The 19,495-nt window shown below is 44.9% G+C and overlaps 1 protein-coding gene across 2 annotated transcripts in view; it reads right to left on the bottom strand.

Moving 5' to 3' along the window:
* The window catches only part of XPO5 (exportin 5), a 29,962-nt gene extending 10,507 nt beyond the window's left edge, over positions 1-19,455 (bottom strand). The window contains exons 1-21 of one of the 2 annotated variants that reach the window (XM_032684507.1): positions 19,271-19,455; positions 18,885-19,006; positions 18,176-18,248; positions 17,440-17,577; positions 16,954-17,136; positions 15,970-16,011; positions 15,099-15,125; positions 14,623-14,808; positions 13,863-13,939; positions 13,324-13,423; positions 11,804-11,887; positions 11,264-11,389; positions 10,926-11,016; positions 9,386-9,514; positions 8,541-8,656; positions 7,458-7,613; positions 6,989-7,030; positions 6,275-6,364; positions 4,766-4,965; positions 4,062-4,161; positions 2,991-3,172 (exon numbers count right to left, since the gene is read on the bottom strand). In XM_032684507.1, the coding sequence (XP_032540398.1) occupies positions 2,991-3,172; positions 4,062-4,161; positions 4,766-4,965; positions 6,275-6,364; positions 6,989-7,030; positions 7,458-7,613; positions 8,541-8,656; positions 9,386-9,514; positions 10,926-11,016; positions 11,264-11,389; positions 11,804-11,887; positions 13,324-13,423; positions 13,863-13,939; positions 14,623-14,808; positions 15,099-15,125; positions 15,970-16,011; positions 16,954-17,136; positions 17,440-17,577; positions 18,176-18,248; positions 18,885-19,006; positions 19,271-19,375 (2,369 nt within the window). In that variant the 5' untranslated portion in view covers positions 19,376-19,455. The remainder of the gene's footprint in view (positions 1-2,990; positions 3,173-4,061; positions 4,162-4,765; positions 4,966-6,274; positions 6,365-6,988; positions 7,031-7,457; positions 7,614-8,540; positions 8,657-9,385; positions 9,515-10,925; positions 11,017-11,263; positions 11,390-11,803; positions 11,888-13,323; positions 13,424-13,862; positions 13,940-14,622; positions 14,809-15,098; positions 15,126-15,969; positions 16,012-16,953; positions 17,137-17,439; positions 17,578-18,175; positions 18,249-18,884; positions 19,007-19,270) is intronic. The other variant, XM_032684508.1, reaches the window with a different exon arrangement.
* Positions 19,456-19,495: the final 40 nt, after the last annotated feature.

Genomic DNA, 19,495 nt, shown 5'->3' with positions numbered 1-19,495 from the left:
CAACAAAATTCAAAAGACATTTATGCTTTAGAAAAGACAAGCAAAGGATATGGCAGGACTTGGGGGATTTTCAGTGATGGTCACAGCTCTGCTAGAAAGAGCCTCTGATGCCTAGAGAGATGAGCTTGAAGACCAGAAGATGTGTCCTTTAGGACAGTCCATGACTGAAGAATCTTTTTCCAAAGCTGGAGCCATATACATGGAAAATGCCTACAGCACCCATGTCTATCCAAGAATTCTTTCATTTGGTAATGTCAGTGTCTCCTCATCAGGAGTTCCAAAAAAGCCTTTGTCTATGTAAAACATTTGCTGAGCCTGACCAGTCCATTTGTAACAAAACAGGAACAAATCCCAGCACAATAAAGGCACTGCACCAATCAGTTCATGCAGCTACTGACTGCAGAGATGCACCTTTTTCTAAAAATGGCTGAAAACATGATTGGCGTTTAAATTCAGGAGCAAACATTTTAAGCTAGAAGCTAGAAAACATCTAGATGAAATAAGGTACCACAGAGGACAGGAGAACTATCACTCTGAAAGCTACTAGCAGAGATTAACAAAACAACTTCAAAATATTTCAGTAAATACAGCTATAGAGACAAATACAGGTAGGCACAAAAAGATGCCACTCAAAACTACCTTATTTTGTCTTGTTACCTGGACTGTCATTCTTCTCAGTCCTTTGGTCTCATCCATGACCTACATTCAAGCTACTCACCACCCCAGCAAAGGCCCAGTGGCTTTAATGGTTTTCACTGCTTCTGCCTGCTAGCACAGAAGAATGCCACACACCACCCAGAGAGCAACAGACCCACCTGCTCAGTCTGCAACATACCCCTTCTCTGCTCACTGGTGCCTGACTTGGTGCTCGGTTCAGCTGCTCAGCAGGACCCCTGCTGCTGCTACTTGCAGATCTGTTCACACAGAAACCAATACAGTCTCCAGGAACTTCCACATCTGTCCCACATAAGCAACACTGGACACTGCTTATCTCTACAGAGAGCTGCCTAATGGCACAGACCTAAGAAAAGCATCCCCAAGGAGTAATGCAACTATGTCCCTGAAGGTATCCTCAACACAGGCAGCTTTCCTGCCAGCCAGCCTTCCTCATATCCCTATACTTCCTGCCTGGTGATAGGCTGCTACAGATTCCATATTCTCCTGTGTTATCCACATTAAAGAGGGCCTGAGGAAGCAGTACTTGGAAAAGGCATCTACAGTCAGCCAAGGAGAGAGCAGGAGCTCCACAGCACAAGATCCAACATTTCCAAAAAGACGTGTCATCAACATTGGCACTGAACAACTATGAGCTTGCAGTTGTCATACAAAGAGGCCTCTGTATCCAGCAGCAGTGATGGAAAAATATGAAGATCTACTGCTCTTAACACATCATTCATTGGTCCCTGTTGGAGCATCCAGCCTTAAGAAAAGCCTGGATACCTCTGAGTGAAGTACAGGCTGCTCCGTGTATGTTACTACCACATACTCAGAAAATATTCTGGTCTGCAGGTGAGATATTGAACAACACAGATGCATTGTCTCACAAGCACCCCAAACCCGCTGGGGAGCCTCTTCCTTCACGTAGATGGGGACGTACTGGCTACAGAACATAATTCACGTGTATTCTTGGCAGTGGTAAACAGGTAGGCACAGGGTTTGTGTTTCTCCACAGGTACTGATAAAAGTTGGATGATAGTTTCCTAAGCTTGTTGTAACAGAGATTCCAAGTGTTTTTACTAATGCATAAATTCTGGCAAGAACAGCGATTGCACGAGCAAAAAGTCTGTCTGTTGCAGCCTGTTCAGACCTTGGGCATCGGTTTAGTTGGTCTCACACAATATGAAACATGTTGCAGGCCCTGGAAGAAATGGCATGAGGCTACCTTTACTCAGGCATCTCTACCTGAGCTCTCCCAAAAGTTCATCACAGGATCTTCAGCCTTCCAGAATAAAAGGTAAAAACACTTCAAGCACAACTCTGCAGCTGTAGCTGCTCACTGGCCAAAGTACCACACAGAGTGGTACATAGAGCTTAGCGAAGAGAAACAGCGCTCGGGCGGGCCAAGACAACATGTGCTTGTCCTGCCAGTCCAGCATGTTGCTTCTCACTGGAAGCAGCACATTCCTGAGCTCAGTGACTACCAAACATACCTTACTAGACAGAGCTCAAGTAATAGGGCCCCTTTCCTCCTAGACCTGAGAGATGGAAAATCTAAGTGGATCAGAAAATGCTCTTTCCCAACAGGCCATTGCCAAGGACAGAGCCTCAAGTTTTCAAGTATCTAACATGTAGAGCTATTGCACAAAATTGTTCCATAGGTCTGGCAAAATCTCACTGTCAGGAGTTACCGTGAGATAGATTCCTCCTTCATAGTTCTGGGAACTGTGTTATTCAGGGTTTCCCTTTTCTGCCTTCTCTTGCTCCCTCCTCTGGCTGCCCCAGATCTACACAACACCAGTGACACGCAGAGACACTGCACAGTAACAACAGCCTGAGAGTATGCATCCACTGATTTCCGTAGCAGACAGTGCTTCAGGAGGCTGCTGTTCATGTTCAGCAAGACCAGCTTAATTTAACACTGAAGAGAGAACAACACAAACAGGATGCGATGAGAGCTGGGACTGCCCTGGAGCTGACCGGAGAGGTGGCCTTGTAGGGGCTGAGGGCAGAGCAGAGATGTTAGTCGAGAAATCATTAAGTGGATGGCAGATTTATAGCAGTGGAGGCAGGGGAGGCAACCCCAGCCCAAGCTCCCACTGGCTTTGATGGACTCTTGAAGGCCAGGTCAATGGACATTCAGAAGGCTCCAGTTTCCCCAGTGCCATTCCCCACTGTGAACAGTCAGGAACAGTACTTGGGCACCTGCACCAGCCTGTGTTCCCACTGGCTTCTCTGGGCAAACATGCTCTGAGCATTCCATGTATTTATCACAGTGTGGCTTTCAGAGATTGGTAAGACAACATAAATGATTTCAAGTCAACTTGACCCACCTTATGAGAGCAAGTAAATTGTCAAAAAGCTTCAGGACCTGCTCCGTGCAGGGATTACGGTAGATTGGAGTTCCACTGGGCAGGTATCCCAAGAAGAATCCTCCAGCTTTCGCCTCTTCAATAGCAGCAGGCCAGCGAGCTCGTTTCACAACTCCCAGAATTGTGGACACGCAAAAGCTTATCTGCAGCAAGAGATGCGGAGAAAGCATTTCTTAGCCAGACCACAGCCTGAATAAAGAGGTTTTCAGAGAAACCCATCATCATTCCATCTCAAAGGGAATGCTCTACAGGGAGCCTAACCTCGTGGTAGAAACAAAATCTGGTGGCTTTGCTGCCAAGAAAATGCAGCAAATGATCATGCTACATTCCGTCATCTTCAGACAGCCCTGGCCATGGCATGACAGCCTAGGAATTCACTACCAGACAAAGCATCAACGCATACAGTCTCATGAGTATGCAAGCAGCCAGGTAGGGTGCCCTCTAAAAGAAAGGGTCTACACCATCAGTTCCTCATCTCCTTCATGTGCTGGCACAGATACAGAGATCCACGATGACACAGTGGTCCAACCGCATTAGCCCCAAATCACAAGCACAGCTCTGTGGGCTACATTTCAGTGTCTTCTACAGACCTAAACATAGCAACTCTGTTTGCAGTCTGTCCAAATGAAGACTTTCCACTACAACTCAAACAACACGAATCTTCTCAGACAAAATTATATTCAATGCTGCAGCCTCAGCATGTTTTCCATTGTGCTTGGCTCAAAAAGCACAATTCCCTGCACCGTATTTCCACAAATCATGTAAACCCATTGCTTCTCCAAAACCAAACTCTGCTACACAAAGAGTAGGGGCCAGTGTTCTTCATTCTGATGAATAATCTGGATTTGCATAGCCTACATGCTCAAAGAGCAAAAGTCAGCCTGTCATTCTGCAGTCTGAAAAACCTACTGATCCGCACTTTAACTGTAGATGATCAGGAGACCTTCTGTGTAATCACAACAGAAATGTGGGATGGAAGGAGGCAAGTCTCATCTCACCACCAATTACACCTCTCCTGGTAATGATACTCACTCTAGAGCGGTTCAGGCCACTAGGGTCTTCCAAGACTGGATCGGCAGTTTTGTTGTCTGCACCCACATAGGAGATAAAGGCTTCAGGATCCGAGAGGACTCTGGTAGCAGCAAAAGACAGCAATGGGGATTATTGTTTGTACCAAGGAACTTGAGTGGAGCTTTGCACTGGCAATAAACATCTAAACAAACACAGAGAAGGCTAGAGAGACTAGCTAGTGCTCCATGCTATACATAGGGACATGATTAAAAAGCACCAGAGATGTGTACACTCTCCAAACATCTCCAGTTCTCTTGGGCCGTGAGGACCAGAAACCTCTGAATCTCTTATGAAGAGAACCCTGTTGGGAAAACTCTTGTGCATGCCCAGCTACCCAGGGCTGCAGGACACCTCAGCTTTAGTAAGGAGAGCTCAACTTCATACCTTGTCCTGGGGATGAGCAAAGACATCTTTTATTTCTCATTTTCTGCAAATTCTTTGAGTATCCTGGGGAATATTCCTCCATTACCTTAAACAACTCTTACCTAGCAATTAGACTGTTGACAGTTTCTGAACTGCAGGAGAGCTATTACCACAATGACTGCCCAGAGCATAGGAGGTCATGAGGCACCCCACCACCCTCATTTGCTTTGTGTGTTCCCCTATTGGCCACAACAGTACCTCTGCAACACCTCTAGCTCAAAGCTCAGAAAAATAGCCCATACCTCTGCATCTCTGGGGAGAGCCATAAGCCAGCAACAGGAGCCATGAGCTCCTCCAGGAAAGCTTTCTGTCGCTCATAGTCCTTAAACTGGTTGCTGATGAGGACAAGGGCCTCCATAAGAGCACACTTCTCCATCTGTGTCAGAAGTAGCTCATTGGAGAGCAGCTGCTTCACGTGGTTGTACAACATCTCAAAGTTTGGCTAGAAAACACATAAAAGTAGAAGAGCATCATGCATTTGGTATGGAGGAGGGTGACTGGGGGAAGCAGAGGAAGGGTGTACTGTACAGCTGGAGAAGTATGTCTGTTACCTTTTCTCTACATAGCCATCTCCTCCTCAGACTCAAGTTTCTCTGAATGTTCAGTCTAAGAGAAGTTCTATTTTCCCCTACCCTTCTATCATTATCCTGCATCCAGTTTACTTTCACTCTCCAGAATGACTGAAATAGGAAGAGGAAATCTCTCTCTAGGAAGTCATAGCCCTTAAAGCAGTGTCACACCTCGAAATAGTTCTAGTGCTTTTATTTGCTCACAGAAAGCACCTTGCTTCTTTGGCCAGACTTGGGACTCTTCCACCTCTTTGCTCACGATGAGGTAAGTAACAACTCTTATGGATACTACTGTCTCCACAGGAATTCTTGAGTTTCTTCCCTACCTTCTCTAGTTGCAACCACATTTACCTATAACTTTGTATAAGCATTAGCAATCATGCCCCCTTTAGCAAAGTTCTCTGAACATCTTTTGGAGCAGCTCTGGGTCCTTGGCTCTTCCAGCGAGGATGTCTGGCTGGCCATGGGAAAGAGATAGCTAAAGCTCAAGGACCAATAAAGCAGAACAAAGACCAACCCACTAGTTCTTAGCATCTTATTGCAAAATGTAGAGTGGAACCCCTAAATTACCTTAATTATCATCCTTTAAAAATGTCTTTGCACTAGCAATGTCCTACAGTGCTCCCATAATCCTAGAGCACCCTCCACAGAAACACCTCTAAACAAAGGAGTTCAGAGCTAGGCATGTTGCATGCGGGCTGTTTAGTTCAGCAAAACAAACAAAACATGGCTCATGGATTTTAAATATGTTTGTCAATTCTAATCTCCCCAAGCTCATCCAGAAAACAAATACTCTCCTCTTCTTCCTACATTCTGTTAAGTAATAGAAGAAAGTCTAGTGATTAGTCACACTAGTGCCTTTAGCTAATGAATCAACTGAGACCACCACAGGTGACAACATGGAAATTCAGTGAACATTCCTATAAAACCAATGCAGTGCTGCTTGTATCCTCCTCCTGATCCCTTCTACATTTAACTCATCACTTTACAATTCAACTTTTCAGGCAGAAAATTTTTCAGGGGGGAAGAAGGGAGGTATAGGGAATAAAGCACTTTGTCATTTGTGCAGCAGGAATGTTTCTTGCAAGAAAAGCAGAGACTGTAGGCAAGGAAGCTGAAGATCCCACAAAATCCAACTGAAATTGAGGCAAGACTCTTCATGATGGAGTTGCATTTTCATACCAGGACAAGCTGAGGGTAATCCCGACACATCTTTATGATTGAGGAGCATGCATGCCTTCTCACATTCTTCACCGCTCGAGTTCTAGGAGCCTGGACAGACATAACAAACATCAATGCAACAAAACAGAAGTTCAGACAAATTCAGGGTATCTTCAAGAGACATATGCATTACATATAGTTTTCTCCACTGTTGAGTACAGATGAAAAAAACATTTCCATGCCTCCTCCCCTACCCCCAAACAATGTAGCAATCAGATTTCCTCTGCCAAGCAATAGCCAACTCAAGACATCCATTTTCAAATAAGCTGTACTTCAGGAGTGAGGATGCCATGGTTCTTACTATTTTTAAGACTCCAAGTACTCCCTAGGTAGCTGGAAGCTTTACAACCATCCTTCAGAGCCATGTATACTAATACTGCAGAATACACATAGCTAATCAAGGGATTTCACTCTCAGGAAAGCCAACATTAACCAGGGAACTAAGTGTACTGGCCTTACACCATGCCTGTGGCCTTCTAAGCTTGTGAGCCAAAGCTTAGTAGCCTATGTCGACTACAAAGAGATCAGCAATATCTAGACTCCCCAGCTTTTCCAGGAGCAGAACTATACTCAAGAAACCTAATACAGACAGTCTTCAGACTCAGCAAGCTTTCCAGTAGAATATGATTTGATCCAATTGTTACAGCTCATTAGCAGATAATAATTCAGACGTACCTTACTTTCTTCTGTAACTTCAAAGGTAACTGAAGCAAATAGCTGTAAGAAAAGAAAGGAAAAATCCAAAAATTCACATCATTTGTTAGTATGTAGCACTTGTGTCTGTTTGTGTCTGTTTGAGTTCAAGGAACAGATCATCAGAATACAGTGCAATTTCATTAAAGTCAGTAAAGAACCCCTGACAAAGTTGAAAGATGAATCATCAATACAGTGAGGTCTTGAAGTAAAACATGGTGTTTACTGGCCAGAGCATGCACTTTAGGATTTAAGGTTAAGAACTGTAAAATTTGGGTTATTTGACATTATTGTTCTTGAACAAGCCTCAGTTTTGGTTTTTCCCATCTCTGACATGAAGGATAGTCCTTTCCTGAGAGTAACACCAAGAGGATTAACTCCTGCAGTTTAGTGCAAGAGTGCTGCACTGCAAAAGGCCCACCTGATTTTAGCATGCTTTGTATGCACCTACCTTGGAAAGCACTTGGGGTAGGTATTCCGGCCGGTAGGTGACAAATGGAAAGAGAGCAGAGACATTGGTGAGCACACAGGACAGGATGAGAGGATCTTTTGTTTCAAAGTTAAGGACAAGCTGCAGTAGCTCTATGCCATCATTGACTGGGATTTCCTGCAAAGGTAGCAAAAAGAAGGAGGAAAGAAAAAGGGAGGCAACACTCAGTACTTCAGCCTGCAGCATACTTCCTACCAACACCTAGAGCTAGGCTGTGCAGCTGCTGCTGCCCTATCAGGCCTCTCAGCTGGACACAGATGTTCTCAAAGCAGAAAGAAAAGCAGCAGAAAACTTGGTTTAACTGTGTGCTATGTGCACTTGCTGAGGGAAGAAGGACAGCAGCATTGCCATTGCTGGTAGGGCAGTCTTGAGACATCAGTCTCTAGTCCCCATACTATTGCTTGCATCTCTGGGAAAGGAAAATTTCCTCTCTTTGGCTCCCAATTCTCCTCTTGACACCGTCCAACAGATTCCATGCTTAACTAACTGTGTTGACCCATATAATTATTCTACTGCGATGAGACCAACAGACTGTAAGTGCACGAGCAGCCTAAAAAGAGGCCCCAAGTCGGTCTACATCAGACAGGAAAAAAACCACTTTCCTTCTGATTCACCTGTTGTTGAACAAAAAGAAGAGAGAAAATGCTTCTGATCCTACTCCCTGGGCATGAGTTTCTCTCATTTATTAAAACGTTAAAAAAGAAAATTGAAAAAATCTAATCAAGGGAAAATTAAAAACAATAAACTCCTTAAGCAATCCTCCTGTAGCAAGGCACTATGTCAAAACATGTCACCTGAGCACTCTCCTTGACTTCTCATGGCGTAGTGTCCAGAACCAAGACAAGCCTGACAGTAAGCCAGTATGAGTTTAGTCCCATCAAAAGAAGGGTCCTCATGATAACGGCTCACCAAGCAACCTGGGTTTTTCCATAGTTACTACAACCAGTTGCTACAAACTTTTCAAGAACAACAGAGCTGAAAAAACGCACTTGTGTCAACCCAGAACAAGCCAGGAGAGAAGGCAAGAGCAGCAGCTACACATACATCTTTATCCATGGTGCGAAACATCTGGCTGATGATGCTCTCTGAGAAGAAGGTCATGGCATCCCACTGCACAAACGATGGAGAAAAGATGGAGCAGAGACCTTCGCCAGTCTTAGCTGAAACGAAGAGAACACTGGAGCTCTCACCATGCTCCTCAACAGTAGCCTGATGAGCTCCTGCACTGTAACATCTTAGTACTCAAGTATTATGTCCACACAGCTCCCCCTGGAGATGCCTCGCAGAGATGCACTGGGAGCAATTAACATACTCCCATGTGATTGCTTCATTCAAGTGAAGGCTCCCGAGAGGTAAGTCTGACCTTGGAGATACCATACAGAGCAACATCAACAAATCATAGAAGGGAAAAGGAGGGAGATTACACGCCCAGACTCAGTACTGCAGGCAAGACTGCCCTTGGTGTGACTGTGCAGAGCACCAAGTGGCCTGCCTTCACAGGAGGAAAGCAACAGGAGTGACACACAGATTTGTCAGACAGGCACAGCTTCCCTAACAAAACTAATCAATATGTTACAGAGATAAAATGGCCCAAATAATTCTAAAATTGTATCAGAGGGATAGTTGTATCTGTTCTGCAGAGAGATTTGAGGGGAGGAAAGAAGTTAGGGGCTTTACATTAGCTATTCCATATGTAGACTGTAAAGGCTTAATTATGGGAGGGGTGTGTTTGATTTGATTTTACTTTTAACTTACAAAGACCTTAAAAGCCTGAAGATCTAGTGTGGAGTCTTGGCCCCCTCTTAAAAAACCCCAACAACATCAACAAAAAAAAAGGCCAAGAAGTTTCTACAAATCCCATATCCCTATTTTTTTTGCAGGTAACCTACAGTTCATGGGTCCAGTATCGACAGGAGCTGTGAGCTGGTACTTCAGCCACTCTCCAGCCATTTGGAAGCCAGTTCGAGGGTCCAGACGACAAGCCATCCTCATCACCTCTCCTTGCTGGGCTCGGAAAGCTGCAGTGAAAAATCACACATGCAAAAACAAGCTGATGCTGCAAATTTTCCTCCCCCAAACCTCACATCCAGCTTTGCAGGTCTGGGAACATTATGGACTGTTGTTCTGGCAGAGGCTGTGTAGTAATCTCAGATACACAGCCAATAAACCAGGTCCAACAGGATGGACAATTTTTGAAGTGGTTTAAGTGGACTAAAAAAAATGATGATTTAACATTAAAAAAGGTGCAATTAAAACGCAATATGAATTATGAAAATCTATTCTAAATCCAGATTTACCACAATTAAGTCTCTAGTTTTCATTTTAAAAATTCTTTGAACTCTAAACGTTTGCTGCTTACAATTATCTTGGCATACTTAAGTAGAAAAACAGTATTAGATAACTACCACTTCCTTCAGCTAAACACAGTTTTTCTAGATTATTCAACTAACGACAAATTCATGTGCACTCAAAAGCCCAGTCGTCTTGTTTTCAAAGATACTAAAAGCTAAGTACAGAACAGGAATTTCATTTGTTTCAAAATATTCCAGTGCATGACCACGCAAAAGAATCAGCTCTGCTGACTACAAATGCAACTTGTATTCTTTAATGAAGTTGTTTTATCAGGTAATTTTATTTTGTGCTTCAAATCAGTTATGTTTTCTTATATATGTAATGTCTCCAATATATTTAACTCCCTAAAACTATTTCAAATTCTGGCTTTGTGCATTTAGCTACTTTCTGGTTTCTACCCAAATAGATTTATTACAATAAGTAAAAAATAAACTATCCAATAAGCAATAAAAAAATGCAACATTTATAATCTTCAGACATAAACATAAAAGGTAAAAATTTATATATTTTATTAAGTATATCCTCCCACCCACCAAGCGAGTACCAAACTACACCCGCCAGTGAGAACCAACCTCAATTTTGGGAATACAAAACAAAAGAAAAATAAAATTATTAATACGCAGTGCTGATTTACGATCATGATTAAATTTGGCCATTTTAATTGCTCAACTCTAGCTATTCGCTGAATCAGAAGCATCTTACCAGGGCCAAGACAGATTTTCTTTCTGGAATGACATTTAAAGTCTTCAGTAAGCTGCTTTCCTCTCCTAACCTGAGCATGACCTGAGGCTGTTTCATTTCCTCCTCTAGGTGACCAAGAGGCACATTTTCTTTGACAACAGGTAGCAAGTACTACCAGGCCATCTACCCAGCCAGCAAGCAAAGTAATAGCAAAAAGGAAGTAAAATTACATGCATGAGCTGCCACAGGAAAATCCTAATTAATTTACTCCAAGATCCAAGCTGAAAAAGTCAAGACACAAACAGAAGCTGCCAAGCCCATATGGCAGGCTCCAAGTTCAGCCAGTAGGAGGAAAGGCACAGACAACAGAATCCAGAAACAGTGAAGGCAACTTACAGTTGAAGAAGGCATTGAAGTCCTCATCACTGTCAAAATCAAAGCGGGAGTATTCACAAATGGGGCTGTCTGTTTTAGAGGGAAAGCCCACCTGAAGACAAAGCGGATAAGGTCAGGAAGAAAGAGAAGTCACGTATCACAGCTAATACCAGCTTCAAGGAGATGAAGGTTGGAGGCAAGGAGCAGACAGGAAAACACTGTGATAGAACTGTCTGCTCAGTGGCCTGGAGATCGTGTCTCTGGCAGACACAATAAAAAAGTAGTTTCTCCCCCATGACCCACAGGTCGCGTTCACCTAGGCACCTTGTCACACCCAACCAGTCGCAGTTCCCACATACCTTCACTAGGCTGGTCATAGATGCATGGAGATACCTGGGAATGATAGCCAGCAATAAGGGGTCACGGGACAGAACTTCATGCCGGAACAGGGCTCCCCACGTGATCTGGGTGGAAGAGCGCAGAAACTGGAGGGAGAACAGAAAAAAAGAGAGGAACAGAGAAGGATTTCAGTGCTGGAATTTCCACTGCTAACATTAAGCATTGCTATCAGAAGGCAATAGTAAATTATGTTGACTATTCAGTTGAGGTCAAGGCACCCTGTAGGCACAATCCAAATCTCCAGAACACCAAAAATCTTTAAGTAAATACTAGGTCTGATTGCAAATTCTGCCTTTTCTACTCAGCACCTCTGTGTCATGCACTGTTCCAGATGGGGTGGTAATGGAGTAGAAACCACTGCCTGCTGGGTCTTCAGCTGAAATGGAGAGCCTGGAGAGCAATACTTGGCAGCTGAAGTTCTGCAGTCTTCTGTAGGTTAGTTCAATTATGCATTCACACACTTACAGAGGCATACATGAGACTTTCAACCCTTTACATACCTGGCTGGGATGGGTTGTGAAGGCTAAAAATGACTCAAGGTATTTTCCAAAGTTGGCTGGCGTTTCCACATCACAATATGAGCCCTATGAAGAAGATGAAAAATTTCAGACAAAATACTAACTCTGTGGCAGGCTGGGCTCACAAATGGTATGTTTCACGGTAAAACAGGAGCACTACATCCAAGGCCATAGACTGTGAAAGAGCAGAGATAGAAATCCTGCACAACTGATTTTTCAAAACCAGTATAGCCCAAGGAGCATCAAGTTCTGCCGACCATTCTGGGGGTGCTGGAGACACCATCCCACCCCCATTCCAGAGTAAAGGGTGACTTCTCAGACAGTAGAGTTCCATTAAAACCAAACTCACAACCACCACTGCTGCTGCTGCCATGAGTCACAATTTTACTCCTATTGGGTCAAGCCCACCCAGCGGTACCAAAGTAGAGCAACTCAAACTGCAGTATTTACAAGTAAATACACCCAGACAATTTCACTCCCATTTCTCTGTTTGCTGTATTTAACATATAGATATCCATGACTAGTAACTTTCTGGGAAGCTTGTCAGGAAAATAAGTTTTGCCTGGAGTCATAAATTCAAGATTTTGCTACTCCTCACTAATCGTAACATGACCTGGTGCCATCAAGATCCTTGTTCTGAAGTTGTACAGCTCAGTGCTGCCTCTCCCAAGTGAATCTGGAGAGAGGACTCAAATCTCCACGTCATTACTTCATTATGGATAGACAGCTCCCACTGCCTAACAGCAAGTGGAGTCACTGAAAGTAATAATGCACCTCTGTTTACTGTCAATTCTTTTTAGGGGTAAATTCTCAAAGGTTGGCTTTGTTTTTCTCTTTCTCTCCCTGTGAGAATTTACTTTGCTCTATAACTTTTACAGGCTGGCTGCCTCAATCTCCCCACGAACATGCCTCTCAACATGCCTACTCTCAATATTGTAGAAGCACTGTGCTGAATGGAGTGAGATTCACCAATCAGTACGGCATGAACAATATGAACTTCTATCTTCACCTCAACATTGACACAAAGGATCACAAAGATGAACAGCAGGAACAAAACCCGTTTCTTCCTCTGGCTTGAGAGAATCTTGGTAGAATAACAAACAGGTACACTCTGAGTTATTTTTACAGGGTAATTTAAAAGGCTTCCAATAGAAGAGTAATTTCCTGGAGTAGATTTTCTGTATCAGTAGTCAGCAAGAAACTTGACCACTTTTAAATGAATTGTTAGCATTTTACAGAGGTTATAGGAGGTGGTTCTTGATGACAGCAAAGCCCTGGAATTAGTTAGGGTCCCTCCATTCTACATTCCTATGACTTAGCGGGATACAGTTTCCCACTTAAAAGCAGAGCCATTTCTGCCTTTTCCAAATGTGTGGAGAGAACCCTACAGTTGCCAAAGGTGTAGAGAGAAACCTGGTCCTACCTTAGATCAGGGTTGCCTCAAGCCTCAGCCCTAAAAACTAGCCTTGCCAGGGTTGCTGTTGGTATTAGTAAAGACTTACTAGCAACGCACATAGCTGGCTGCCCAATGCGCACAAAACTTGGCAAAGTCTCTTCAAGAAAACATAGTGCTTCTCCACCAGGCCTTCTCCATCTGCTGTCCTGGGAATGAGGGGAGGGGGGAAAAACAGGATCACAGTTACTCATGCTGTAGGTAACAGGCACACTGCTGTCTATCTTGTAGATAAAAAGAGGACTAGAGCAATTAGATTTTATTGCAGTGGGATCTTCTTTGCTATTATCAAGAAGTACTGCTTTATTGGCATCTAAAACCTCTGAAATTGCCTCTCTGAGTTTCTCCTCTTGATCAGTTTCAGGCTAAAACAGAAAGCCAGGGAAGCTGTGATATTTTGTGATATTTGTCCTTCAATTATGAGATTTGAAAAAAAGTGCAGCTTTTCAAGTTTTGCAAAAGAAATGGTGGTTTCGTTCTCTCCTATCCAGTCCCTGTTTCCCACAGTTAAGCAGCAATATCTTTTGCACTTACAAAGTCATTTGTGTGCAGTTTTGTGTGAAATCACAGTGGCAGGATGGTACTCACTGGGCAGCGGAGAGAATGCAGTGCATGGCAACGTCTCCAAACAAGACCATCAGAGGCTTCCGATCCTCCAGTTTACCCTACATGCAAAACGCCTCAATTAGAACACAACTATTTATTCCCACCTATGTAACTATTTAATTCCATTACAAGCAAAATTAGGAGATTCGCAGTTTTTCTTCCAGCAGGGGACGGGCGTACGGTCCACATATGATTTAAGTAAAAGCTTGTCAAAAATTCTAAGGTATTTCTGATCTAAAAAAAATTCTACAAGCAATGCCCCCACGGGAACTTTAAACCACACAACCGATCCTGAGACATTAACTCTTCTTCACAGAAGACTGGCTAGTTACATATAGGCAGCTGATAAACACTCAGCCTTGACACTAAGGTGCTTGTGAACGTATGGGTCAAATCACCTGTTTATATCCTGCTGTCATGCCTCTGAGCTGCCAGGTGATGCAGCTGATGATAGTATTTCCCACTTCACAGTTGTAGGAAGTGGGGGTAAAAAGTCAGTGGGGACCTCCAACTTTGAACTGCAAGCAGAGGCGAGCACAGAAGTTGCAGAGGGTTCCAACAGTTGCTGTATGTATTGTGCTGGCATGACATTCACACCAAATATGACTAACATAATCAGAGAAATTTGAATTTTGTTTCTTAAATAAAAGGGCAAAGATATCATTGCTCAATCTGGAGAATTATATAGGAAAATAGGAGGAAAATAAAGGGCAGCCAGAGGAGCTGGGGAGGAAGAACTCACCTTCCTGCTGACAGCAATCAGAAGACACTCTGCTGCTCCCACTTGGAGTTCAGGTTCATTTAGGAGTAGACACAACATCTCTAAGAGCTTGCAGTTGTCTGCTGTGATATGGCTTAGGGCTACCCAGTCAATGTAGCCAGCCAAAGTGTTGAGTGCTGCTATCCCCACACGGCAGTTTGCCTGGGCCTGTGAACAGAGAGGAGGCAAGAGGTCAGAGCCAGAGAAAAACACCAATTCCCATCCAAAGCCATCCACTCCCTGGAATAACAGTGCCAAGAACCCCCTGTAAAGTGAGAAATTTGGACCCTTCTGCTGCTATGCCTCACTTCTCAATGCATTTGTATTATGAGGGAAAAAAACCTATATGTAAATGAGAACGGCAGGCAATAGACTCCAAAGTCTGGGAAAAGCCTAGTTCTAAACAACTTGCATATTAAGAATGACTAATGCACTAACTCCTATATAGCTCTACTCACCTTTGGCTCCTGAGCCAGATCAGTCTTCTGAAAAAGAAAGAACAGATTAAGTAAGTGGCCAGCTACAGTACATGCTTCCACCCAGCCACTGCTGAAAAAGGCAGCCAGAACAGCTCCCTAGTGGAAGAGGCAGCACCACAGTCTCCCACTCAGGACATTGCTGCAGCCAACAAAACCACCACCACAGCCCCCCGAGAGGTAGGACAACAGGACTCTGAATTGCAAGTTAAGCCACACCTTCCTTCTCATCCAAAAGATAACACTCCAGTCAGCAGGCACCAGGGAGACACAGGGGACAAGGAAAGGCATTTTGGTGCTTCCTGGAGGCCTCCAGGGAAGACGCTTTCCACCTTCAAGACCATCTTACATCCAAAAGTCAGACTAAAAAATGCTGGTGGCTTTTATGTGCCAAGATTCAGGTTTGAAAAGCGTGATTTGTCCGTGGTCAGAAAGGCATCTGGAGAGAGCTGGGGTAACAGCTTACAGCCTGACTCCCAGTCCCAGACACTTAACAGCAACAGTGCACTGCTTGCACCATCTTTTTGCCTAATGCAAGAGAGTCCCTCAGACACTTAAATTTGATTTGTTTTTCAGATACAAAGACACCACAAACAAGGTTTAGGTTTGGAAACTCTGTTCATTGATCTATTCACTGCAGTAAATTTAAGGTAACTGGCTTGTGTCCCAAACATTTAATAAATGACCTACCTTATAAATATGCTTATCAATTAATCCATCATACTTATAAGTAGATTATTATGGTCTGGGGGAGTTGTCTGTCATCTACTCCAGTCTCAATGTGCAGACAGGTAAGTGAACACCAAACCCTCAGAATTTACCCTATAGATAAACATCCCAAAGATCTGCTAACCTGTGGAGTGGTGAGGACTTCTTGTTCTTGGGGTGCTCCAACCTTGCCAATCAGAAAGATTCCACCGTTAGCAGAAGCAGCCACACTTCAGAGTCTCAAGCATTGCAATGCAAACCTTACCTGGAAATGCATTTCAACCAGACTACAAAACACACCAGGGTCGCCCACCCACCACCAGGAACTGCGCTGCTCTAAAGGGGAATTTGTTCAGCCTCTCAGTGCATCAGGAAAATTACAGAAGTCAGGTAGGAGAGGGTTTTTCTTTGCCTTCCAGTTTCACATTTAGTATAACTCTGGATTTTAATTCATAGAAAAAAAAAGCACAAGAGATACACCTAAGCAACTTGTTGCTAGTTTGGTTTCTCAATTGTGCTTCACTCTTAAATCTACTTCCTTCTCACAGGAATACACTGGGTTAGAAACTTTCTTCGCCATCCATCATGACCAAGCTGCACATCTGACTGTAGGTAAGAATTCAGGAAAGAAATTCTCTTTACACAAAAGGGAAGGGCACTCCTCACCACAGCTTGACATAAAAAAGGGCTTCCTAACTTGAGCTCATGGAGAAAAGGACCAGAGGCCCAGATGCATGTTGAGACCTCAGAAACTCACATGCATTTTGGTGCATCACCTCAAATACACCGCTGCAGCATGAGAGAGCAGACACGAGTCCAACTCTACCTGTTTCTGCCACAACCACACCTTCCTTTTGCTAAGCCATACACCCCTAGTGTCAGCAGAGCATTCCAACAGTAAGGATGAAGCACACATCCGTTCAAGCCATTTACACTAGCAATACCAAACTATCAACACTAACCCCCCCATCAACTTGGTGTGTTCGGTCTCTTTCATCACACCAGCTTCCCAGGCCACAGCATATCCTACCTCACAGTGACAGCAACAGATTTCACAGTTTCTGCACCTGCTTCCCCAGTACCTAAATACCAGCAGCACTGACTGAGCCCAAGGAAACGAAACTCTTACCACACATCTGTACTTGTTGACGTTCTGCTGCAGGGCAGTTACTAGGAAGCTGAAGATCTTCTCCATGTTCTGGGTTAGAGTTTGCTGGATATCTCGTCGTCGCTGGGTAGGCAGAGTTTGAAAAGTCACCACATCCTCTGCCAAACGTAGGAGGATGAACATCACCAGTTCCGTCTGGGTTTCCTGATGTCCCAAAAAGAAAATACGCTCTATCAGCACAGTCCAAACATTAAAATCTCTAGAGGCTAGCACAAAGATGTGGAGAGAAAGTGAGCACGCATGAAGATACAAGTCATAAGTTGGGAAAACAAGACAAGAGGATGGTCCTCTTTCTGTCAAAGTCATCTATTAGAATAGCTTAATCTTACAGGGATTTTTGAGTCCATCATCAGTCTGCCTCACCTGACCATTAGTGAGTCAGGATGATGGAAGACTGAACCCCACACTATGAGCAAGCGAAAGAGAACAGACAGTTCTGACTCATACCCCTTGCTTGGAGAGGGTATCCAGCTCCTTTAGCATGTCAGGCCAGTGCTGAGGCCATTCGCGCTTGATCATCTCCACCACAATGCGAGACAAAACATCCTTAATGTGACTTTCCTCCTCCAAGATACTTTGAGTTCCCTGTGACAGAAAGGGGGCAAAGTTATACAAAACAGCAGAGATAAGGCCTTTATAATTCTGACCTGGGAAGCACAGTGTCTGCAAATATTGCAAACCACAGAAACTAAACACAACAAAACAAAACACAATATTGGGCAGCTCTTCGTTGCAGCTACCTTGGATGACAATCCTACACTCCCAAGCATCCATAAGTAGTCAATCCTGGAAACCAGAGGGATTTTCCTCAATAGAAGGTCACTTGGTCACGAGAGCAATCAGAACAACAGAGAAAACATGACTAAGACAACGACTTTAGTATTCTTGCAAAGGATAAGAACATCCAAAGTTACTGAATTTCCTCCTAAGAAAAGAAAAAGTACCTTACATAAGTTATACAAGCCTCACCACTTCCTGCCATGTGAGGTGACATGGTTATTCACCTGACAAGACAGAGAAAAGCACTGAAACAACTGGAGTTGCATAGGGAAAAAGCAATAAAATGCAGAATTGAATTCAGGTCCTCTATGCTAATTAACTGGTGTATTTTTTCCATTTGCTCCCACATTTTATCTTCAAGTGAGAGAATTTCAGAGATCAGCATGGGGTAGCAAGTACTTACACTGGATATGAGGCCCATGACATTGTTCTTTAGATAAACCTTTTCTAGGCGAGGCATATTGTTCCAGCGGTATCTGTTAAAAACAAACAGGACACCAAGTCAAAACACTTGTAAAGATCTCTGACTGGATTCTCAACGAACTTTTGCTTGGTTTCTTTACCTAAACTAGAGACACTACAGCTCCCTGCCTCTGCCAGCACCCAATCCCTTAATGAAAAGGTTGAGTTAAAACTGCTGCTGGCAAATGGGCGTGCCCCACCGAGGTCAACAGACACAGCAGCAAAAGCACAAAGCAAAGCACAAAGCATCAGGTCTATAGAGGCAGCAGAGAAAGGAATCTCAGAACTGAACTAATACAAAGCCTCTTTGTTAGCACAAGGCTAATGACAGAGAACACTGCAAAGACCTACTGGTAACCCAGTGGGTTTATTTTCATCTTGTGATGTCAACGTGTCTTAGAGTTCTGTAAATTAACCTTCCCAACCCGCCTGAAAGCCAGTCTCCCCTCTCCTTCTTTAACAGAGGAGAAAAGGATCAAAACAGGACAGCAACTGTCCTCTGATGCAGAACAGTCTCCCTGCGTCCTAAAAGTGTCTCCCCGGCGCGGGAGGCGCCGGAATGGGCGCAGACCCCACGCCAGCGGCGGGATGGTGGCAGGCCGGGACTCTTGACCGGCCCGGCGGTGCGGGACGAGGACGAGCCGCCTTACTTGACCACATGCTCCAGGATCTGCAGGCCGAAGTGCCGGACGATGGCCGTCTGCGTCTTCTCCGCCAGCTTCAGCCCGCAGGGCACACAGATGGGGCACTTCTCCTTGAACTCTTCGCAGAACTGCGGGAGGGAGAGAGGCCGGGACACGCAGTTACACACCGGGGCAGGAACTGGTAGCCCTATCCCTGGAGCACCACGCCCGGGGGCAGCCGCCCGACCGCCCCGCCGCCTCCCCCTGCCTGCTGACGGCTCCCAGCGCCTCAGGGGCCGCCCGGGACTTGCCCGTCCCCGTTCTCGTCCAGCCAGGGCCAGAGGGACGGGGCGCCCGCGTGGCCGGAGCCCGGTGTCCTCCCTCCACCTGCCCCTGCTCGGCCGGGGCGGTACCTTGAGGGCCTCCAGGCGGTACCGCTGTGTGGACGCCGGGTCCATGATGACGGTCACGGCCTTCACCAGCTGCTCGCAGAGGCCGCTCACCTGCTCGGCGGACATGGCGGCGGCGGGCGCGCGCCACCGGCCACCCACGGGCGGACGAGCGGGGCGGCCGGGACGCGACTCCCGCGCATGCGCCTTGGGCGTGGAGAGGACGGCGGGGGAAGCGCGGGCGCCGCG

The sequence above is a fragment of the Chiroxiphia lanceolata genome, chromosome 3, assembly GCF_009829145.1.
Source record: "Chiroxiphia lanceolata isolate bChiLan1 chromosome 3, bChiLan1.pri, whole genome shotgun sequence".
In the NCBI taxonomy this organism is placed as follows: Eukaryota; Metazoa; Chordata; class Aves; order Passeriformes; family Pipridae; genus Chiroxiphia; species Chiroxiphia lanceolata.
The sequence above is the reverse complement of the archived record's forward strand: the minus strand, read 5'-3'. Positions and strand labels throughout refer to the sequence as shown.